The following is a 24824-nucleotide window of genomic DNA, read 5'->3' as shown; positions in this document are numbered from 1 at the left end:
GGCGTCCCAGTCCGTCAGTCTGGTCGAGCCGATCTTTCTCTTCGTGTTTTCCGCCTCGAGTGCTAGGCGGAGGACGTGGTGGTCGCTGCCCAGGTTTTCCAGCAGGTTCTCCCATTCCGCGTTCTTGGCGTTCTTGACAAACGTAAGGTCGGGGCACGTGTCTACACTGACGGTGCTACCCATTCTGGTAGGCTGGGCCTCGTCGGTTAGGAGCTCGCATCCCGCATTTTCCGCGGCCGTGCTAATTTCCCTCCCTTTCTTATCCTCTTTGGCGTAACCCCACAGGGGGCTCTTAGCGTTGAAATCTCCCGCTAGCACTAGGCTGTTGTGTCCCGCTAGCCTCTTGGCTACGGCAAAAAGTTTTAGAAAGTCCCCGTCCCTTTGTTTGGGCGAGCTGTATACGTTAATTACGAAAGTGCTCTTCGATTTCCGTTTCTTTTTAGGAAGAATCTCCGTTATCACGTGCTCGATTTTTGTATCCTTAATCTCGTCGTGAGCTATGGTGACGATTTTGTTACTTATGAGTGTCGCGGTATTCCCTTTCTCCAGACACGTGTAGCCCCTAAGTGCCGGAGTGCTAAAGGTTTCCTGTAGTAGTATCAAGTCTGGCGCGGTTCCTCTGTGATAAATGAGTTGCTGCAGGAGCCCTTCCTTGCGCTTGTAGCCCCTGCAGTTCCACTGCCAAATCTCTAATTGGTTGTTTCCTGCCGTGTTGTTGAGGTCGATGGGTTAGTCGCTCCTAGGGTTTCTGTGCTACCGCCAAAACTGCGCTCGTTAAATAGTCTTTCTCTAGAGTCTATTATCTTTTGAGTGTTCTGGTTCTTAATGTAGTTTCGGAATCCCTGCTCCTGGAGGGCCATCTTTTGTTGGGTATTCTGCAGGTCCTTCTGCATATCCTTCATCTGTGTCTGTGTTTCCTGTTGCATTTGCTGCATACTTTGCATAAAGCTCTCTAGCTTATCATCAAAGCTTAGTTCTCCGGTCACCTGTTTAACGGGGCTAGGGGTCTTCGGTGGCGAAGCTACCCTAATAGGCGAGGAGTACGAGGGCGGCGAGACGAAACCTAGCCGTCTAATCTCTTGTAGTTCTTTAATTATGTCATTAAGTTGTCTCCTTAATTGTTGGTTTTCTTTCCTTAGTTCCTCTATTATTTTGTCCTTGGTATTGTCTGTGTTTGGGTTTGAGTGCGGAGCATCTGGAAAAAGCGTGATGGGAGGGCCGGCTCCCCAGCTTACCTTAACTCCTCCTTGCTTCTGTTGCTGCTGCTTCTTTGGCTGCTGGCCCTTCGGAGGTGGGGGTGGCCAGGACCCGTCCCGGATTCGGCTCCGGCTACGGCTCCGCCCCCTCTGCTGGCTCTCGTCACCCTCGTCCGAGAACCACCGTGGACGTCTGGCTACGCCGCCGCCGCTGCTCTTGCTGCGGCTGCGGCGCTACTGCTGCGGCTGTGGCGGCTTGCCCCACCGCAGCTCGCTCGTCGTCTTGAGTCTCATCTTGCAGTCCTTGGTGCCGGCCGCGTGGTCGCACCCGCACAGCAGGCACTTGGGTGTGCACTCGTGGGCTTCGACTGGATTCTGGCTGCCGCACTGCCGGCAGGTCTTGGACTCCGGGCTCGGGCAGATGTCTGTCCGGTGTCCTTGCTGACCGCAGGCGTAGCAGACTTGCCGCGTCGGGCGATACGGGTAGCACCACATCTCCCCGCCGTAATATATGACTTGCTTGGGGAGACGTGGGCCGTCGCAAGTGACGACGGCGGTGCTGGATCGCCCGAGCATTCTGGCTGCCAGGACCTTTACTCCTTGGGTGCGGACGTGGAGGTGCGCCTTCATTTCTTCGGCCGCAGTCCCCGGTCGACGCCGTGGATGACTCCGCGCAGCGTCCCCTCGGGCGCCGCGACGTGGCTGTTCATAGCGTAGCTCTTCCCGCCAAAAATCAGCTCAGTGATCCGTCTGATTTTCTGGGCCGCTTCTTCGTCGTTGGTACTGATGATTATAATATTGGAGCCGTTGCGCAGCCGGACTACAAAGTCTTCCGCCTTACAGCCCTGGCCGGTGGCTGCCACCACCGCCAGCGCCACTTGGTGCGTGTGCAAGTCCTTGACTGCGAGTCCCTTCGGCCTCAGGACGATCTTTAAATCTTCGCGCGGGAGCGGCGGCAGCCTCCTCCTCGGCGGCGGCGCTCTTCCTCTCACTCCTTCGCCGGGCGCAGCTGGCGCGGCGCCTGACATCATGACGTTCTGTGATTGGATGTTGCCATGCGCCGTTCCCGCCAAAACCGGGCCTCCGAGCTGGCGTCTCTTTTGCCGACTAGACATGGCGATTTCCCATTCCGGGTCCGAATCTCGAATTAAATGGCTTACTTGCGGGTTTGACGCCGACGCGGGGGCCGACGTTGTCGCTGGGATGCTGCCTGGTGTCGGTCGGGGGCCTCCTCCTCGGGTTAGGCTTACCGCCATCGACGGTGCGGCGACGACGGCTTCGTGCGGGTCTTGTTCCATGAAATCTTGCGCCTCGGTGGCGGTGTTCAGTAGTCTTGATATCGTGAGGTGGTCGTAGCTTGGGATGTCGTGTCGAGCCATCGCTCCGGGTCCGCCTCGCCGCTGGCCGAGGCCGGGGGAAGACCTCGAAGCCCCGTACTCGTGCTAGGCCTCGTTAGGCTTAGCGCCTGGTCGGCCACTCGGAAAATTCAAAGTGCGGTAAATCCGAAAATTTTGAACGTGCCGGCTTGAATTTGGTGTCCTCGTGGTCCGCTTCGCTTCCGGCGTCGATTCCCACAAAATTTGAGCGATCCAATCGGTTTGACCGGGCCAAAACACCCGAAATTCACGGAGCGCATGTGACACGCGTCCGCTCGCTTCGGTTGCTCGCAGCGCCCCCACCCAGTGATGCAAAAAATCCGTCAAGCAAAAAAAGAATATCATCATCAGAAATGGTTCATACCTCGTAAGCAAGGAAAGATGCAATAACTGAATGTGAAGGAAGAAACGACAGAAAGAAAAACAAAGAAAGACAGCGTAACAAAAAACGAACAAAATAACAAAGAAAGAAACAAAGAAAGAAAGAACGAAAGAGGGAAAGAAAGAACCTTTAGGTAGTGCATTAAGTGCTCGCATGAGTCGTTGAGGAAGTCGACCTGCAGTGCCATGCGTTTACTTCCCAGTGCCGCTCGTTATGGATTGCAAGAAGTCGGACCCCTCCAATCGTATAACTTAGTGTAGTACTACGTGTGAAGCAGCCTTTCGCATTCATGTGTTGCAGGAGTGTAACATGCTGCCGAGCTTTCTTTTGTTTCGTATTTAACATTTCCCGCTGCAACAACGTATTTAGCTGCTTCGAATGGCGGTAACTTAAATTGAGGTGATATTTTGTAGGTTATATGCAAATGTTGTCAGTATATTTTTCATACACTATTGTGCTTTCCATGTCTATTAATGAGCACAAGAAGACGGTGCTAAATATGCAACGAAAAAAATTCCCCACTTGAAAAAGATATCAACGAATTATTAAAAGGCACCGATGTCTTCTCGCGACAGGAGTGGTTTCTGTGGCCTCGAAAAAATCAGCTTTCGCGTAAAAATGAAGCATCGATTAGGCTTCATACAAAAGTTGCTGTCGCTACGGCAAATTCACATTATGATACAGAGCTTCAGGTCAGATTCCAGATAATAGTCGCTTAGGTGGAAATTTCTATTCGCAAAGTTTGATGAAAGTGTTCGTGGCAAAGACAAATTTTTTTCTTGTTTTGTTTTTCTCCGGCGTTCCCTAGCAGCGATGATGGTGCTCAGAACGGCAAAAGGTCTTGTAAATGTTCAGCAACGAAAATCTTTAACTTTCTTACAAAGTTCATCAATGTCTCCTGCTCCTAAAATAAATAAGATCAAAAGGGCGAGTGTCTGTCTGCCTTATGCGGCAGCTGGCATTCACAACACGGCTGAATGGGAAAACGATCGTATAGATGTAATTCAATAGACGGTCACTAACCGCTGGTGCCAAAAGCTACCTTTATATAAATGAATATACGGGAGAAACTTAGACACCTTATAGTGATAATGGCGGCTCCTTTCCCTAGGATATCAAAAACAAAAGATGTATAATATCGAAAGAAATGTGACAGGTTCGGGAAACGAAGAACTGAGTGAGATAAAAAGACTAAAGAAGGTATGGCTTGTAGTCCAAGGCACGCTCGTTCTTAAAGAGACAAAAGGTGACTTGAACCACAAATAATAATGGCTACCAAAGGGGTAAAGATAAATCTCAAAGCACCCTTCACAATAACTCAGATGTTTGAAACTTTAAGTGGAAACACACGCATGAGACGCCCAATGTAAGCAAATGGGAATTCATAAATCTTCTTTTCCTCGGAAACTGCTTTACCGATCTTAATGAAGGCTGTGGTATTTGAGAGAAAATATTTGGAATGTCATCTCTTTAATTGAACTCTTTATTTAATCTGTGAAACTCTTCAGGCAGATTCTTGAAAATTGAAACATTTCAGAATATTGAACCGTCGACTTTAGAACTCTGTATCTCCACAAATAAAACCGATACCACAATGGTCTAACGAGACGTAATAACATATATTTATCGGACAAAATTGATCTATCACGCACCGTTATGCAACATACCGGTAAGTTTTGAGTAGAACTTTAGCAAAGCCCTCGTAAATATTAGAACACTTTACATAAGCTGTAAATTCATATATTTAGTTTGTCCGCTTTAGATTTCCTAACAAGAAAAGCTTACAGAACTAAGACATGTGCTTTTCGTTGAGAGGTACAAGTTTGTACACTTCGTGTATCGTTTTCGCTTTAAACTGGGCAGTGCATGAGGATTTTTGTGACAAATTTCGAGTTCTAAACCTAAAGTATGCCTGGTGCAGTCAGTAGAATTTAACTATCTGTCAGACGCAACAAATTTCATTCAAATCAGCAGTTGTCTTAGAAAAGTATTTCTGCGCTTCGTACGCCCTTAAATATAGAAACAGAAGTTTGCCACGTGGTGACGCTTCCTCTTAAGCGCAGTCACATAATGAAGCTCTCGATCAATAAACCTGCCGATCCACAAATCAATACATGAGTAAATTGCTGTTGTCACTAAACGAAGGAATATTTTTCTCATATTTTACTGAGTCGGTAAAAGATTGCGTTTCATAAAGTGCTGGTTCTACAATAAATGCTTATTCCTCCTCCTCCTCTTAGCTTGGGCTCATCTCACGATGGAGGCCCAGGCGCCCCATGGATTCCCAACAACAAGGGAGGCCGGCCGTGCTCCTGGAAGCAAGGATACCTGATGAGTTACGTGGATGGTGGTGTCAAGAAATACAAGCTCTCGCCTTGCACCAAGGCGCAGATTCGGGGGCTCCTCAGGTGCGGTCGTTTGCAATCAATAAGTCTTTCAAAGTTTCCCTGAAAAGAGAAATGAAGCAACGGTAGTATTCGTAACAGCTTCGATCAAGAGATGCGAGTTGGTACGGTAGGATTTTACGCGATATGATTGCACAGCCAAGGTTGCACTCGCGGGGACACAGACACAGAAACACGACTTTCAGACGGGCATTCTGGTGCGCTAGTTGTGCTTGCCTAATGAAACATCGTAGCGGAAAGGCGCATACACAAAGAAGACACAAAGACACGTGATCACAGGCGCTCGTGACGTGTGTCCGTACGACGTCTTTGTGAACGTGCCCTTGCACTCAAATATGGCATCATTTAAACATGAAATGAGGCAGAAGAAGGCGTAACGTTGGCATTCACTTCATGTTCTTGTGTCAGTGTTCCCTGTGTGCTACCTTAGCAGCAACCCATACCACTACACAGGTAGCTTTCAACGCAGAATCCGCGAAGCCTTCATTGTTGATAAAAGCGTGAACGTACAAAGACCACTGACGAACACAGGAGGATGCCAGGATTGCACGAAGCGCACGAAAAAAAAGAACGAATAATACCTAGGCAGAGCACTCTCGAAGCTGCAGGCAGATTTCTCTGTCCAGGTTTTATTCGGTTCTTTTCTCTCTTTCTTTCCTCCGCGTGTGTTTTGTTTCCTTCTTGCGATGATTGTGCATGACATTCAGTTGCATTAAACACAACCTCTACGTGCACTCTTTGAAAAACTCAACTGAATCCTACCAGAATTTCTATAATTATTTTTGGAAGGTTGTCAGTTCTGGGCAGAAGCCTACTGTGGATTCGAAACTCCAACTTGCCCAGATATGCGCAAAACTGGAAACAAATAAGCTTTGCAACAAAGAAAACAAATATGTCATCTGAGCGATTGCTTTACAACACTCGTTAACTTTATAGGTGACGATGCTGATATGATAGTGTACATTCAGAGCTACATGATAATTTGTTGCATGTTGCAGATTAGTAATGCTACCATCAAATAGCTTTATCATAAATTAAGCGCGATGAACATGAATGAACGAATTAAATTTTATTCCAATCTTCGCAAGGAGGAAAGGAACAGCAGGATAAAAGCAACAGTGCTCTCTATAGCTTGAGTTTGCATAATAAACAAAGAAAACAAACATAACAATGGTAGGCATAAACAGACACAACATTTCATAGCGCAGGTATGTGACCAAGGCATAATAGTTGAAGCAGCTTACGCGTATCTTCAGCGTAAATTGAAACTACGCCAGGAAAAAATGCTGATAGGAAAATCTTCTATGCATAATTGCGCGGGGACTGGAACTTTTCATCGCACAACAGCTGGTTTCTACGCATGACCTATTCTACAGTGCACGCTCCTTGGTTTCATAATTAAGCCAGTGCAACAAACAGGGGGGATACTGGAAATACAAAAACGGATGATAGTCGTTGTCACGAGAGAGAAACATAGTTTACTCTCATTGTTTCCAAGCGTTAGCTCGATTCGTCTTGAACATTTACGTTAACGTGTGACGACGTTTCATCTTCATGCATCGTTTCCCGGACTTTTCTCGATGCGGTTACAGAATCGTACCAGGCAAGTGCTTAGCGGAAACTGCGTCATTAAGTATGAGAACCCGAGGCAAAATACTTCCTGGTCAAATCATGACTGCGGAAGACTACTGCGCCGGTCTACTATCAGACGAAGGACTAGGTCTGGCAATTCAGGTGAGCTGAAATTTTTGTTTTTGCCATTTCTCGTTGTGTTTCAGTATTTCGTTATCACTAAAAAGAGTCATTTGTAAGAGTAGCGCGTATCGTATTAGTTCACCACTTCTCCCGGCGTTGTCCCGCTACCGAAGTCACAATGAAACCAGCTGTGAACTAACTCCAATTTACCTACCTCTCTGTTCTGGAGCCTGTACAATCATGCATCACTGCTGAAGCTCTTCTGCCATGAGTCCACTTGATGCAGTAGCACTTCAATGTTATAGGTATAGTACTCCAGTCCTCGCGCTCTATTAGCTGATTCTTACGTATTCTACATATGTCGCAGGTGGGTGAGCTTTCCGAATTATTATTACTTTACAATTATACTTCCATAACAGCGAACAATGACACCTGAAATTAGGCGTTTACTCTCAAATTATGAGGTTCCAAATACCGAACGATGGAAAAGAGCGCAAGCGATTTCTTATTCCTAACATGCAAAGGCGCTTACTCGTCCTTGATTCCCGAGTCATTTCTCATTCTCGGCGCTACTGAAAGGGCAGCAATATTACCAAGACGCATAACGTCGCCACTTAACACGGCGGTGACGATTACGTGACCTATGTGCAATTGAAATGCACTTCTTCCGCCCCTCCGCCTAACTGAAGACTCTTCACAGTGCTCCTTCGTCCAAAGTCCATGCATTAGAGGAGCAGTATGTTCAGGCTCACGTGAGCAAGACCAACGGCTCATATCTATACGCCTTTATAGAGTTGATCTATCTTATCATTCTTCTTTTGCGTTTGAAGTCTCACAGTAAAACTAGTAAACGTCCACCATTCAACTGTATTTAGTAAAAGTGCCGAATCCGGAGCGTTAGGACCAATAGAAATCGGTTACGCCAAGAATGAAAAGAAACATGCATTTTGTGATCACACTGAATCCGGTTAAGGCAAATATTGCTTCATCATGGTCAGAGATCCTATACGCCTCATACCACCAATTTCGGCCACTTACACGTAGATTTTGAGTAATAAAGTACGTTCTATATGGGCTGTTTTTGAAACAACTTTTCGACTTCGAAAGCACTAAATTGTCACCAATTATGTGACGTCAATAAAAATGTCGCCTGCAGCAAAATTTCAACATTTGTCGCTAAACAAACAAAAGAAGCTAAATCTGGCGAAGAAATCGCTGAAATGGAAAGACTGCTTTCTATCACTGCCACTTTTGACGGTTTTCTGGCCACTTGTCTCCTCGAGAATACTTATTTCAGCGATATGCGTTAGCGTTTAATTTATGGTCTGTATAAAAACAACGTTGTCTTTATTTCTACAGCCACCAGACCAGCTCAAACAGTGCAGGATGATGTGCTGCCTGAAAACATCATACGGGGCTGGAAAGTGTCGGAAGGAATTTGTTCCTGATGGAATGAGCTGTGTACATGGGAAGGTAATTCACATTATCAAATACTCTCGCTCTGATGTGGCTTATTGCAACCAAGCTTGTAATTAATGGGCTTTCCGCAACAAGTCTGGTGCTGCGCTGACGCTGGGCTTGCGACGACATGGTCTACATTAAATGTAAAAGCGATGCAATGTATAACAGAGCTGTGACTCTGCAATGAAACGCAGTGATAAATAATTTCAACATAAAGGTTACATTGCGCACATCTCATCTGAACAGACAGAAACCTATAGCGTTGTTTTAGTGCGATATCAATTACATGCACAATCCAACCGAATTGTTGTAGTCGGCGTCGTCGTGAAACTCAAAATATTTTTTAAGTAATTAGTGACATCTGCATATATCCATGCATGAATACAAGTTATAATTCTATATTATTCGACCGCTAAAGTTACTGATACTGGGTCTTGCGTCCTTCACCAAATTATTCCTCAAAGTATTGCGCATGGCTGCCCGCAAACAAATTCATTATGCGTAACATTCACAGAGCGTCCCTTCTGTCCTAAATATTCTCAGACAATGTACCCTGTTTACCCGCATAATTTGCGCACCCCTCGTATTTAGCCAGCTTTACACACAAAAAAAAATTTACTTGCATGTTTTGCGCTCCCCGTCCCACCCGAGCCAGCTCGCCGGCGCGCGAGCACGGAGAGACTCTGGAGGACCGCGCCTCCTGCCGCGCAGGCGAGCGCAGTCGCACGCAAGACGGGCTGCGAATGCGAAGTCCCTTCTCCGGAAGCCCCCGAACTACAGTTTCTAGAATATTATATTCTATGGACCATACCCGAACACGTGAGCCTGTTAACGGGTTGTCGGAACTGCTCGAGCGTTTGCCTCCCTCTATCTCCCCATCTCTCTCGCCGTGAGAATGCATGCACGCGGCACGTCACGGATTATTTTCTGCATCGGAGGCGCGTGAGGGCCAGTGGCGCCAACTTTTCTCCTCGTTGCCCCTCGTTTTCTGCGTCAGCGCTGCAGCGCATCTTTGGTTGATTTCGGAAGTTTAACGCAATAGTGAGCGAGAAAGGCGTCTCGTTCGTTCCTATAAAGACAACCGGCTGCGAAAAGTAACGCTCCATGGTTATGCTTGCGGTGACAGCTGATGGCAGAAAACTACCGCCGTTCGTGATCTTCAAGCGGAAAACATTGCCCAAATTGAAGGTTGAAGGCCGTATTCACATCCGCGCCCAAGAAAAAGGCTGGATATATGAAGAACTGATGAACGACTGGCTCGACACTGTCTGGGGTAAGCGACCAGGGGCCTTACTGCGATTGTCAGCGCTGTTGGTGCTCGACAGTTTCAAAGGCCATCTCGTGAACAGGGTAAAGGAGAAGTTGAGGGACACGAGAACAAACCTGGCTGTTATCCCGGGCGGACTAACACCTGTTCTGCAGCATTTGGATGTCTCCGAAAATAAACCCTTCAAGGACTACGTGCGCAAGGTGTACGTGGAATGGATAGCCGGCGGAGAGCATGGGCTCACTCCCACCGGCTGAATAAAGAGACCGCCACTAGAGAGGCCTGCGAGTGGATACTCGCAGCGTGCGACCTGGTTCCCCCCACTATTGTCGAGAAGAGCTTCAAGAAGACTAACGCGCTCGAGGGAACCGAGGACGATGCGCTTTGCGAGGGCGGTGACAGCGACGATGATTCCCAGTCGGACCTCTCGACCAGTGATTCCGGCTAGACCGTACATGACCGGATTTGGCTGGTTAAAGTACGTGCAGATTCTGTTAAATAAACAAGTACCATTCGTTTGTGCTATAATTTATTTTCTTTTTGATGTATATACCCCGCGCGTTACTACATATTGCACGTTATTTCGGATGTGTTCGCGAAATCTCCGCGCAATTTGCGCTCCCCCTTTTCGGAGCTCTAAAATCGCGAAAAAAAAGTGCGCAAATTATGCGAGTAAATGCGGCATATTAAATAATAACGTGAAAAACAATATCAGTGCTCGAACCTGAAAGTGATCCGGTTTTAATATCGTGGTTCTCTACGGCATCATTCAAAGATATCTGTATAGCGCAACAACGCAAAGACACAATAAGAAACGAAGACGAAGACAAGTGCTAACTACCAACAACGAAAATTTTACTTCCGGGATCGGTCATACTTATGCCCCCAAACAACCACGTGCGCACTATGAATCAACCATGAGGATGCACTTACGTACATGACAGTATGAAAGCAATCTGAAACCGATACAACTGGAAAACAGAAGAAAATCTAAACGACATATGAAAATGCAGTTCAGGCTTTATTCCGTGCGCAAGTAAGCCAGCTCTCTCGCGGACAATGACAGTAATGGTTCGACGATGCATTGGTCAGCGGCCGAGGGGATCTGCTCCATTTTCATTATTAGCCTTACACATTCGTGCTTATCCCTATCTGTAATAGTCTTCGCTTCTTGCGTCTTTGTTTTGTTGCGCTATACAGATACCTTTCAATGATGACCGACCAACAAGCCCATATCGCCACCCTCCACTGGCAGCCTAGTGGCTGCCGTGAGTTGTCATTACAGGACTTATTCGGCGTGTCAACCCTTTTAAGGGTGCCAGATATGGTGGCGCACCCGCGTATGTCGCTTCCGCGTCAGTCGTGCAGTTAAAACACCGGCCGAGAATTTCAAGCGCAGCGCTAGACCCTGCTATCGCAGTCGGCGCTCCGCCCTTGCAACGAAACTGGCAATTTCATTCATACATTCTTTAACCAGTAATCCGTAAATTTTGCTTCTCGCACCGCGTTATACCGACTACACGATCGAGGTCGGTTCATAGGGCTGTGGAGGTGAAAGCTGGCTCCACAGTGCTGTAACATACCGCGTGTGGGTGCCGTCGTTACAAAAGCCGCCAGTACCGACTGCACTCGGATAGCAACTGCTGCTGCTTTCGAGCGAGGCCGTGAGCCAGCAAATAGACCCAGTGTACTTCCGAAAGCTGTGAGAACTCGCCTATACAGCTTCGCTGTCTTCAATGCATCAGTTGTGACATTGGCATGCATCTCCGAAAGGTTTGTTTGAAAGAAAGCGCTCGCGAATACTGAGACTAACTTGAGAGTTGTCCCACTGGTGCGTTTTTTATACTTGTCACTGATGCGTGCCATGTATTGGGGTAGTTGGTGACATTTCATGCTGCTTTGGTGCAGCGCAAATGCAAGACGCAACACATAGATAAACATGACGAGGGGAAGAGTCTTCCTCGTTGCGTCTATATGTGTCCTGCGCCTTGCATTTGCGTGGTACCCAAGTATGGATATGTGGAACTGTATGTCTTTTGATTGGGCTTTCCTAGTAGTGAACAGTAGGAGCTAAGCGAAATATTTTTGGCCGGTTACAGAGCCCAGAGAGTTTCGTAACTGCCTCTCCCAGCAACATTAAATTTCAGTATTACTAATTTCGTCTGAATGTACACCCGTGAGCAAAAGTATACGTTCCAGAGATTGCGCGCGAAAACTAATTTTCCCATGTTTCATTGAATTCACTTTGAAAGTAAGCAATGCAGTGCAAACTTGGCATTACGAGTTTTTCAGTGCACTCGTCAGATTCCGTTTATGCGTGTTAATTACGAAGAAATTCTGTTTTTTTCGGGGACTCTGTGGTCCGTGTACTTCTGCTCACGGGTGTACAAGAAGAGAAACAGAGAGGCTTGATTTTTTAGATCGTGACCATATAATGTCGACAGGCCATGGATATTTGTGTGTATCTAGTAGACATCAATACCCAAGATAGCGGGAGGATTGATGGCCGTAACCCTAGCACAATTGGCCGTGCAACAAAGACGTGATGCGGAGGTTATGTGTTCATCTCCCATCGATGTCAAGTTATTCTTTCGTCATCTTTCAGTTCCTACTTTCGAAATTATTGTTTTAACACTAATACTGTCAGAGTGTTAGTGTATCAAAAATGCACACACACGCACACATTTATTTATTTATTTATTTATTTATTTATTTATTTATTTATTTATTTATTTATTTATTCATTTATTTAAATCAGTGAAGCATATAATCACATGATCCGGCACAGAAATAGCTCAAAGAATAGGAGCACGTAGGAAAAATAAGCGGACTTTACTGGCGTTTCGACCTGGGTGCGGCATTGATCCATACATATATATTTCTTACAAGCATATATATTGTCTGTTGGCTTTTTATATGGTTGTGATTAACTTCACTTGAGGATCACCAGCCTGAATTTAGATATATACATTGCTTTACACGCTCATGCTAATTATTGACTGAAATAATGTGAAGTATTCATTGTTGACATACTTGCATGTATCTCATTACTTCTATAACAGTGTGTCGAATAGTGATGATTACTCGATTATACAGGCAGGTGAGTATGTGCCGCTACCTGATTTGCATCGCACTGGCGAAAATACTGCAGCAGGTGTGTTAAAACAAGGAATCTCGGATGAAAAGATATTCGCTCTTCTGCGCCGATGACCACTTCAATCCTTCTTGATTATGCGAACACCTCTCTTATTTGGAGATCTTGTTCGGAAAGCGAAAATAGAAATTAGGCATGTGAAACAACCTTGCGTATTCTTGCTGCGCATTATTTTTATTCTTCGTGTTCATGTTCAAAGTTCCTTAAAATGAACCTTCAACATGAACTTTACGTGTTATTCTGCATCACAATATTAATCGTTTGTGCATATAGCCCGATACGTTCAATAACGTCCTACTATAGAAAAATTCTTAACTCTAGTCTTCTTTTTTCCAGACCTGTAGAAAGGGAATTTGCGGATACCATGCTTTGGATTCGTGATTCCTCATGCGACATGCTCTGACAAATTTTGCGCTGGACAAGGAAACAATACTGAATATTTTATTGCGAGAATAAATGTACTTGCTCTAACTGTCGTGAAATCTAATGTATGCAGTGCGTGTGTCTGATTCGGATCTCTGATTGTGCCTGCTATCGAAAGAAAATAGATTTATAATGCACTTTCTTCCTCGTCTACCATTCGCATCGGACAGGTGTAGTTTAATGCAGTCAAATGTTGCAGATTGTTGCATAAACCACAAACCTCATTAGTGAGTTTTAGTAATAGTTTAATTTATGCATTCTGATATGTCATGCAAATAATGTCCTCATCTTCGAGCAACCTAGCTCAAGAATTGTAAATTTGATAACTCCCAGAGTTGATTTTTAAAATAAAATTGATGATAGTCTTCACATAAACGCCTGGTATACAGGTTTATGCGCACATTACGGGTATGTTGCGAATAGATCAGCGGTAGGAATAACAATAATAAATATCGGGATACCCTGATGAAAAGTGAAACTGGAATATCGCAAGTGCTGCCATTGCCTCTAGTTTCTTGTTGTGGGAAGCTAGAAAGGTTTCCCTAACTCACGCGCTAGCCTATTTTTTCCTTCCACCCGGAATTTTAATCTCCTCAGATCGTAGTCCAGGCTTGCAGGTGCTGCAGTGCGGTGCTAAATGCGTATGCGTGTTTCCTTTGTTTCTTTAGTAAATTTCATGCTCTCGTTTCCCATCCACGCCACATCAGCTGGTTTTCTGGTTGCAATCTTCATACGTGCCATGATAAGCTTCTTTTGGCATCCTGATTGACCTCCTTGGCACAAGAAATACGTGGGCCTGCCAGTTTGCGTGGAGATCAGAAAACAGTCAAAGCACCATACGTGCTAGTCACCTTTCTGAGGTTACTGGAAATGTAGCGGACGTAAGGTATCACTTTTTCTCGACGTTTCTTGGTGATATGAGGGTTGACTCTCGCGCGTTGTTGTCCTCTGTGTTTTGCGGGAGGACTTATCGGAGAACTCAGTAGAACTGAATATAGGTATAGCCGGGTCCAACGAGGCTCGCCAATCATTTGTCCAGGCTAGCCTCCATCGCAGAAGGACATGATGAAATTGCATTTTAATCAGTGGGCGCCAGTTCTTTTCCTCACTGCCATGGAGTGCGCAGAATCGTACGATATAGGCCCTTCGGCGCACACGGATTTTGAGCACGGCCTTTCTGTGCTACCGACTAGCGTTTAAAGTGTATTCAATAGAACTATCGCGATTAAAGTCAGAGTTATTCATTAAAAAAAGTTCGATTTTGTCAACTTTTAAAGAAGCCTTGAGGAAGATCCTGTCTTCAGGTGTACTAAAGCATGTGATCTATTCTCGCTAAAAAAATAGGGCACAACAAAGGCACCACACAGAAAACAATGCAACATTTCTGGCGTTTTGCATGCAGGTGCATTAATAGATCAAAAGGTGCGTTAATAGATGCATTAATTTATGCATTAATTAATAGATTAAAAGCTGCATTAATAGATGCAAAATTCCGGAAGAGACATTTAACCTCACCGGCCTTCCTGGCTGCTCTTACTATTCGTCTCTCTCTGGAAGAGACGCGATATTGTAAAGTGATAGGTGCGCTGAGTCTTGGAGAACCGTCCCATCTTTATCCTCAATGCACTTACTTGCCTAACCACTCAAGTGACTCTGAAGCGCGGAATCAAACAAATCGACAGTAGCAAACAAAAGGATATGATATTTTGCATTTGGGTCCTGTGAGATAAACGGATCAGAATGTTGGTGCAGCGTGATGCCAGACCGCTGACCTAACGAAAACGTCTCTTGAACCCGCGCTGTCATTGTAATTTATTAACAGTGCATAGTCCACCCCGCATCTATACATAATTTCCATATTCAAAGACTTTTTCACAAGGTAACATCAACCGGTAACATCAACCACTAGTGAAAATACACGTGCTCTCGTCAGATAAATTTGATTAATGGGTAGAGAGGTTATCCAAGCAATAGCTTTGACATGCTACTGCAAGTTTAATATATAGAACAATAGATTACAAGATGAGGGAAAAGAAAGAACGCAGACCAATCTACTCAAACAAGAAACTCAGAAACGGGCAACAATCAGCAGCATGAAATGAACAAAACGGAAAATTGAGCTTTATGGTGGGATCGCTGAACACAATGTTATCCACCTCCGTACTTTCTCGCGGCACCAACGAGATGGATAACATTATGCTTACTGACGGTGTCACAAACCTATAATTTGCAATTTGTTCATTTCATGCTGCTCACATGCTGCCTATTCTCATGTTTTTGTGCGAGTAGATGTGTCTGCGTTCTTTCTTTTCTCTTTCCCTTCGATCTGGTCTGATACGAGGTGATTTTTTTAATTTTACAGGTTTTTTTAAAGATCCTCTGTCGCCGATGGCATAATTCTAGTCCTTCAGGTGGATTATTAAAAGAGGCACGGACATTGCTTGCACAATAAATCGAAAGATATTACCAACTAATAGACAGAAAATTACCGAATAACTTCCAAATTATTAACATTATGGCACATATTGCAATTTACTCAGTATTTCCGGTGAGGAGTTTGTAAGGCATAACCACTTGAAACAAATTTTGAAGATGGCTTGGGTTTCTAGATATAGGCGTCAAACTAGCGGTAAAAATGCACGGTTGTTCCACTTTTTTTAGCAAACCGCTCTTTTATATATTGAAGCACAAATGTAACTGGAACGTCCATATAATCTGTCACACACTTTGATTCGGCAATTAATATATAAAAACTAGTGCCATCCTGAAAATTCATTCTAAGTGAATATGTTCTGCCAACTCGCCGGGTACAATTTGTAAATTGCAATGTGTGCTGTAATCTAACTTTAGGCCGTTGGACAGGTAATTTCTTAAATTGGTTTATTATGGGTTTTGATTTCACGTTTAAGTAATGTCCGCCTCTTCGAATAATCAATATGAAGGACTGGAATTATGCTATTCCCCACAGGCGATTGTAAAAAAATTCTGTTGCACCTAAAATGATCACTCGGTATGTTAAACATACAGTAGCACGCCAAACCTTTCGCACGGCTAACCTCCTCATCCATCATTAATATTTATGTCACCAGGACGCATGTACTTTTCACTGCTGGTTGATATTATAGTTTATTTGTATTAAATTTCTCGGAATATGCAAATTATGAACTCGCTGGATGTGCTATACGGTGGAAACAATGTGTTGTCGCGCCCATGTTGTCATGTTTCTTCCGTTTTTCCGTGTCCATTGGCGCATTTACCAAGATTACGATGAATAATACACGATGCCAGGTGTGTCTCAAAGAGGTTGTCGTTCCAGCCTATCGCTCTGGCATAACACAGCTACAACATTGGGAACACTTCATCACACGGAACCCAAAGGCAAAATATTTCCTTTCGTTCACACTTGTATATCCGGTTAAGAAGCATTCGCGATGGCAGAATGATTCTACATATATCTTTAAGCCAACGTCACATCTTTGAAACTTCTTGCGACAGAAAAACCTCGCTGTTTTATTACATTTTCGCGGTTCCAACAAAACTCCGTTCACAAATTATACCTTGGACCTTCTTTTGCAGAGGACGGCTGGAAAAAGTGTGGCATGTTGGTGAAATTACGCAGTGAAGACAACGCCTTAAGTGTCACATTCTTACTATTCTTCTTGAACCTTTGGACCAGTGTCTATTCTTATGAATCAGTTTGCGTACAATCTTTCTCGTTGGTATCGTTCCAAATGTTGTTTTTTAATATGCGGTGATATTTCATAACACCTTCCATCACGTGGTTTTTTTTCTGACAAAATGTATCCCTTGCAGACGCGGAAGAGGAGAGATTCAGATGGTGTGTACATCAAATCTGCCAGCTGAAGCGCTAGCATTAAAATGTCAAACTCTGAATGGCAAGTAATGAGGGGTCAATGAACGCTGCCCAGCTAGCAGTCAACAGAAAGGCCTATTTTTCATTTTGGTCCTATGAGCTAAAAGGCTAAGAATGCTGGTGCTAAATTGTGCCGGTCAAGTGGCTTAAGGTAAGAGATTCTTGAACACGCACTGTCACGCTACGTTATTCCCACCGCAAAGCCCACCCACCCTGCGCACAACTTGAGCATTCCAAGAAAGTAGCACGAGAAAACTTAATCTATCAAGCACTACGTGAAAATACGTGCGCGCTTGTGAGATAAACTTTAATTATAGTTAGCGAAGTTAGCTGTGCAAAAGGTTTGGCATGCTACTACATGTTTATTATTTAATAACAGGTCAAAAGACGAAAGAAAAAAAAGACGCACACGCATTCACTCACACACAAACTCGGAAAAGGGCAGATTCCGTGTTTATGTGGACTTGTTCCACATGAACAAAGTGGAAAAATGGACTTTATGAAAGTGTAGATAAACAAAATGTTAACGATCTCATACCTATTGGCTACATAAAAAAGCGATATCATTTTTTTTGTCAACGGCGCCATAAAGCTCCACTGTCCACTTTGTTTACTGCATTCTTCTCCCTCCTGCCCCTTTCCAAGTTTTTGTGGGAGTGATTGCGTCTGCAGTTTTTCTTATTTTCTGTCGTCTTTTGATGTCTTGTTATATATTAAACCTGCAGTAGCATGTCGAAACATATTGCTTGGCTAACCTTCGCCAGCTGTCATTAAAATTGAAGCGCACATGAGTTTTGACATCGACGTCTCGGGTCTGGCCTCTTAATAAAAGAAAAAAGAAATCACGCGTCTGGTGGTGAGATTCCAGCAATATAGCGCTCCAGTATATGCATACTTCTCTCTCATGCCAACTATCCTCTTGAAGCCATGGGCGAATTCGTCAAGTCACATATATAGCAACCATTTAGTTTAAAGATCGAGAGCATGTGTGCGCGCGCAAGTTTCCATAAGCCTGCAGACGTAAGAATAAAACACGTGAATAACAGTAAACCTTACCGCCTTCCTTCGAGTGTGAGAGGTCGCTTTTAGAAGTCACACCAGGCCAATTTCCCCCATATTTTTTTTTCTTTGTGACATCTATCGTTTTGAGAACATATATGTAGCATTGTACTGGCATCAGGATCGGCTCAGGCCCTGACAGAACATATTGTAGAGCATTTCTTCGCTGGCGTGCAGTAAATTAAGCACTCCTCCCACCAGTGCTGCCACCGCCAAGCCACCATTACTTTCGCTCCATCACCTTGTCGTCTTCACACCCACGCTGGTATCAAGCACACACTTGTTCACCTCATTTGGACTTGTTGAGGAATCTGGTAAGCTTCGCGGAGCACCAAAATGTGGAACCGTGCGGACCATATAATTTGGACCGTGCGCTTTTCGGTGCTAGGAAGATTAGATTACTCGTGTTCTTTAGTATTATGTAGCATTTGTAACCTCACAATTTTAAGTTAGACGCCGGACCTAAACTGTCATCAACAGTTGCCATATATGCGCATTAGCAATGTAAAGGCCCACTACATACCCTTGGTAAATATATTGTTTATTTGTAGCTCGCACGGAGAATAGACAAATGTGAAGTGGATTAGTAAACAATTTACGCCACGTTGGCTTTTATTGCAGTTTTCCAAAACGCTTACGTCAAGTAAAATTTACTAAAAAGTATTAGTGCCAATTTTAGCCACCTTGCAGCAAGCTTTAGAGGAAGTTTAGCCACCTTGCCATCTCACATTAATGCTATGCTTCGAAAAGTTCACGGTAACGCTGAGAGCGACAAGGGTACTAGCCGCAAGATACACGATCGTAAAGTTTGACGCCGCAATATATCATTCACATATCCGGCAGCCGGGTCTGTTCGTGCAGTCATCCATAGCTGCACAATCGCGCCAAGAAAAGTTGAATTATTCGACGCAGTGCCAAACACTGCCTGCACGGGATGTATTAAACTGGCTCGCCTCGGCGTTTCTGTCACCAGGTTAGAATATTTAAACCTTCCTGTTTCTACTCGGCTTAAAAGAAGCACACAGAGCTGTTCGCGCGAAATGGCCCTCGAGAGGCTACAAGATGCTGCTTTCGTTGTCTGTTTTCCTCTTCACGCAAATACTTAAAGTGTTTGCCGACTTACCCTCCTACCCCGAAATACGTTTTGGCCTTCAGCGTTACCAGGATCTCAGCACGGTAAGGGTACTTCCATATATTGCGTGTCGTCTTATTTAATACTCCTTAACGTGAGATCTGTTAAGAGTACAATTTGCACATATTGCGGCCCATGTCGTAAGTATCATCATCATCATATCAGCGTCATAATTTGGTTGGTGCAATAAGTCTCCAAATAAAGCCACTGCGTTTTCCTCCCGACTTGAATTGATCGCGTACATATGATGCGTAGCGTCGTCCTCGTCAGTATTGACGGCCACGCTGGGTAAGTTAGATGAAACAGCACAACGCTAATCATTCTTCTAAACTCCTGCAACATGGCTTCAAGCGCTGCGAATAACCAAGCCTGGCAATAAAACAAGAATTCAAGATCGCCAGTCAGCCTCTACAGTTTGTACAGGAGTACATTCAGCAAGTTAAATTACTCACAGGAGATTCTGAACATCGCAAGGAAACTTACAGGACAAAAATGGTTTGGTGTGCATGCGGCAGGCGTTACACCGTCTGACTGGGAGCGTTGAAGAGGAAAGTGTATAATCATTGCATTCTACCGGTGATAGCATATGGGGCACAAACGGTTAGCAAAGAAGCTCGTGAACAAATTAAGGACCACGCAAAGAGTGATGGAACAAGAAGTATTAGAGGTAACGCTAAGCGACAGAAAGAGACTGGTGTGGATCAGAGAGTAAGGGGGGATATCCGATATTGTACTTGACACTAAGAGAAAAAAATGGAGCTTGGCAGGCCACGTAATGCTCAGGGTCGATAACAGGTTGACCATTAGACTTACAGAATGGGTACCGGGGAAAGGGAGGTGCAGTCGAGAACTACATAAAACTAGGTGGGGTGATGAAATTAGGAAATTTGCCGGGTCAAGTAGGAATCTGCTGGCGCAGGACCGGGGTTATAGGAGATTGTAGGGATAGGCCTTCATCTTGAGGTGGAAGTAAAGTAGGCTGATGATAATGATGACGATGGTTGCGCTTGATGTCGCCCTAATACAGCAGCGAAGCAAATACAGAAGCTTCTTTCATGTGCGTAATAATTGCGCGTAGGATGGTAAAGAACAAGGAGGGATCATTAGGTCGCGCAGCCAACCATCGCAAGCCATTTCCGCGTGAAGTCGCCCTCATCGACCCCCCCTCCCCACCCACACTTTTCCTGCCCTTGTTTATTTAAAAGTTTTTCCAACACACGACTCTGTGCTCGGCAGACTAACGATATTATATTTGGTTCTCGGTAAATATTAATTGAAGTGAACTTGTTCGGATGCCTTGCTAACCGCTATGTGCACATTTTCTCCCGTTAATCTTGTGCAACTTTCATCGCTTCTTCTAAAGTATGCACGTCTAACATTGTAACACGCGAGTGTGGTTGCCGTAGACGTTGGCATCACACTTGTTTGTGGTTATTGTTGTTTTTCAGAAGAGCACGCTTAGATGACTGAGATATGATAAGATATTGAGCCGATGTTCTGGGGGGGGGGGGGGGAAGGGTTAAAAGGGTTACGTAGTGCTCCCTTCTAGGTTTTCCTTTCACGATGAAAATCTGGGCCTTGATAGTGCAAGTTTGTAAGCGTTCACCTGAGGCACCGCTTAGTGTGCGAGAATATGTGCCCCCTAGCACGAAAAATTAAAAGCCAGCTCCCTATTGCGGAAAACTACCCATGGATATTTACTTTTCTTGCGGTCGTAAGAAAACTTGTGGTCGTAATCTTATTAGCAGCATTTGCATTTGAAGAACGTTTAGTTAGATGTTTCTTTGTTTTTTGCAAATTCGTGAGCTTTTCAATTGGTGTTTGCATAATGCAGCAATCAAACCACTGCGCATGGACAGACACACCGTGCGATGTCTTTGTTGACGCACAATTTATGGCACGACGGAATAGAAATATAAAATTTTTGTGAATTTTTTTCGGTCCATTTCATGAATTACTTTTCATATTAACGCCCTCCATGTGCAGTGTTTACTTGACAACACGAAGTGGAACCTTGTATACAGAAATTTTGACGATGACAAATACTTCGGAAATGCAAAGTGTATCATGTTTCGTGACTTCGGCCTCTTCCAAGACTATACAACGTCCCTCTCGAATACAAGTGGAGTCTCGCACTCGTAAGTGACATACGTAAATTTGGCACCTTTTTAATGTAATTAACTGTAAGAAGTTTTTAAAATGTTGGCCGACACGTGTGCATCGGTAATACGAAAAAAATTATTTGATGTCTATTGAAATGTCTTCACTGCTCTTTCTTCACTTCTCTATATCTCAATGCCTCTTCCTGAATGCTCACTCTGGCCCCGATCGGTTCCTTTAACTTATTTCTCCGCACTCGGCTGCTTTTGGTGCTGACTTCTTCACTTATTACCTCTTGTTTTACTAGTCTATTGAGGCACCTATCCACTGGCACATACCCATTCTGTGGAATTCCCCAAGAATGTTCAAAAGGTCATTTCCCAAGTTGTCTAAGACATGCCCTAAACATTAATAAAGAGTGCGCGGCGCATTTACCCACACACTGAAAGGCCTGTATACGTAAACCATGTTTCAGTGAGACAATGATTATCGCAAGGAGTAAGAATGAGAGATATATGTATTTATTACGAGAGAAAAGCTGGAGAGGTCGGCCTCAACAAATGTCCTGACCTGCTACTCAGCGTTGGGGGAAGGCGAAAGGGTGTAGAAAGTAAGAATGGACAGCAAGAAGGAGACCACACGTGAGTCAATAGGTGTGTACTGTATACGACAGAAATACTTTGACGTTATGACTGATACGTCGCTTCTGTTGCATCAATCGGAGACGAGTTTGTTTGACTACTGGTTGTCTCAAGTTGGGTTGTTAGTCTACGTATGCGTGTATTTGTCTATTTACTCTCTGTGAGTCGGCGCTATAAATGAGTACGTTGGCAGTGCCAACCGTGTCGTCCTCGATGCCTTCTTCTTTTTTGTGCGTATCCTCATTCCGGTAAATACGTATTTCAGCAGATACCAACTAAGCCTACTAGCAGCCGTCTTGAAGCCCATGTTCAGTGGCGCATATACAGCTGAGCATACCCTGTGGCGCTGGTTGTGTATTCCGCGAGGCCGCAGCCAACCGCCAGGACCCGCAAAGTGGGGTGAAGAGGCAAATAAAGCTTCGCGTGAGAGTACTGTAGCGTGGTCGAATACGAAGAGATTGTTACGGCTTCCTCTCACGTAGAGAAAGGCGACTCGCGTGCGGACTTCGACGCCATGTTCTTTCGCACTTAGTGTAACCGACTATTATTTGTAAAATGCCTGCGAATGTACGAGCGAATGTACGTACGAATGCACACAATGCAAATGAAACAAATAATTTGGAAGCTTAGCTTCCCTCTGTCTCCCGTTTCACCATGTTCGCGTTGTTTCCGTAGCCCTAAGTTATGTTGATTCATGAGATTTTTACGCAAATGGTTGCTCCGCTTTATGTGTCTTATATGTAGAATTTTTTCTTCTTTTTCGCGCACGATTGCTTATTCTAGTAAAACCGTTGGGCAAAAAATTGTGTACGCTCTTTATAATTATTGCAAACGGTTTTGCAGTTACTGTCTTCTCCTATTTGCTATAAAGTTTTACGTCTCAGTACCAGATGAAGACGCTGCCTGCTGCTTTCGCGCTGCTGTTTTCTTTTTACATTAAGCATGTGAATAACCTAAATTACTCACATACAAGAGCAACTGCATGACGTGAAGTCTAAACGTCGCGTAGACGCTTGCATTTTCAACATTGAACGGACGGTTGTTTTTCTTGTGCCAATGAACGCCACTGATTTCACGATGACAGCTGCATTGAAATGGTACTCTGGATCAATAAAAGTTAAATATTGCACTGAGCGTAAGTGTAAACACAAAACGCTGTTTTAAGAAAGTGTGAATACTCAATAATTGCACCATGTCTTTTTTTCAATAGCAGAAAGATTGTCCTAAGTTCATCGCCAAGCTATAAAGCCAGGAACCAAATTGTCTTGAGGCATGAAAAATGTAAGTAACGATAATAAAATAGCCGATATAAACTCATTCGCGCTTGCATGCAGTCAGAAAAGGCATTTTTATACGTTTTCTATACCCACAACATGGGATAGTGGTCATAAAATTAGAGAGAGGTTTTATTACATGAAAAGCTAAGGGGTCAACCTCTACAAGAACAAACAAATAAATTTGATCAAATTCTGGCATTTTAGGTGCCAGAGCCATAATATGATCCTCAGGCGCGCGATAGAGGGAGACTCCGGATTGATTTTGACTAGCTGGGGCTGTTCAACGTGTGTCCAACGTGTGCCCAGCGCGGGCGTTTTTGCATTTCGCCCACATAGAAATGCAGCCGCCGCGGCAAGAATTTCATCCCTCGCCCTCGGGCATAGCGGAGGAATGTCAAAGCCACCATGCCCCCACACCCGGTAGGTCAAAAAGGGAAGCACGCTTGTGCATAATAGAATCAGAGCACGATGCAGCTAACAAGTTTTCTATATTTTATTGTTGAAAATCAAGTGACTCCCCTATGCATTCTCAGACAAATCGAACTCCGCGAATCGCTTTATCTTCTAGACTAACGGGGAAACAGACAGTCCGCTCAAATAGATGACGAAGTACCATTTGTTCAATAAAGAACTCACCTTACATGCTCTATGACATTACCTATGTATTCGGTTGCCTCAAAAATGCAGAGGAAATGTGGCTGCCTGGAATTCCCTACTTGCTTCCCGCCTCCCTTTGCCTCAAGCCTAAAGGACAAAGCAATTACGCCTTTGCCTTAGGGACAGAAACTATATATATATATATATATATATATATATATATATATATATATATATATATATATATATATATATATATATATATATATATATATATATATATATATATATATATATATATTATCAGTTATTCTATTGGCTCTTAAGAAGCGGTAAAAAGTTTATTAGAAAATGTTAGACTTTGTTCTTTGTTTCTTGCAGGAGTTTCGCCGTTTTATTGACTTCTTAGTCACAAAAACCTAAATTCTTTTTTCAGTACATATCACTGCGAGAGTGCACGTCATATACAGGGACTGTCGAAAGTGTATTGTCCTACGACACCCATATGCAAATAACGGTGAGTTCAGAAGGTTTTTACACGTTGTCGAGTATTTCTTGCTAAGTGGCTTCCTTAACAGGAAGAAAATATGCAAAATAACCTTACGAGCAAATGACCACCTTGCTTCTAGTCCTCGACGGGAGGGACCCAAGATTGGAAGGTCACGTTTCATTTACACCCACATTTCCCGTGTATGAAATCACCGATTCACTTAAAAGGGATTGCATTTTAAGGAAAGCACAATTCAGAAAAAAAAGGCCTTCACAAATTTGGCTGAGGGTTCCCT

General features: G+C 44.2%; 1 protein-coding gene and 1 long non-coding RNA gene across 3 annotated transcripts in view; both read left to right on the top strand.

The window, feature by feature from the left end:
• The window catches only part of LOC142564627 (venom metalloproteinase BumaMPs1-like), a 37153-nt gene extending 23730 nt beyond the window's left edge, over positions 1–13423 (top strand). For both annotated transcript variants that reach the window (XM_075675697.1, XM_075675696.1), the window contains 4 exons: positions 5195–5362; positions 6952–7093; positions 8414–8527; positions 13273–13423. In XM_075675697.1, coding sequence (XP_075531812.1) covers positions 5195–5362; positions 6952–7093; positions 8414–8527; positions 13273–13317 — 469 coding nt within the window. In that variant the 3' untranslated portion in view covers positions 13318–13423. The remainder of the gene's footprint in view (positions 1–5194; positions 5363–6951; positions 7094–8413; positions 8528–13272) is intronic.
• An 8015-nt stretch (positions 13424–21438) lies between these two features.
• LOC142563868 (uncharacterized) lies at positions 21439–24558 on the top strand. The gene is made up of 3 exons (XR_012824432.1): positions 21439–21562; positions 23376–23446; positions 24476–24558. It is a non-coding gene; the product is annotated as an uncharacterized LOC142563868 (long non-coding RNA).
• The last annotated feature ends 266 nt before the right edge of the window (positions 24559–24824 follow it).

Source organism: Dermacentor variabilis, chromosome 11, assembly GCF_050947875.1.
Source record: "Dermacentor variabilis isolate Ectoservices chromosome 11, ASM5094787v1, whole genome shotgun sequence".
In the NCBI taxonomy this organism is placed as follows: Eukaryota; Metazoa; Arthropoda; class Arachnida; order Ixodida; family Ixodidae; genus Dermacentor; species Dermacentor variabilis.
This window is presented reverse-complemented; position numbering and strand designations above follow the sequence as displayed.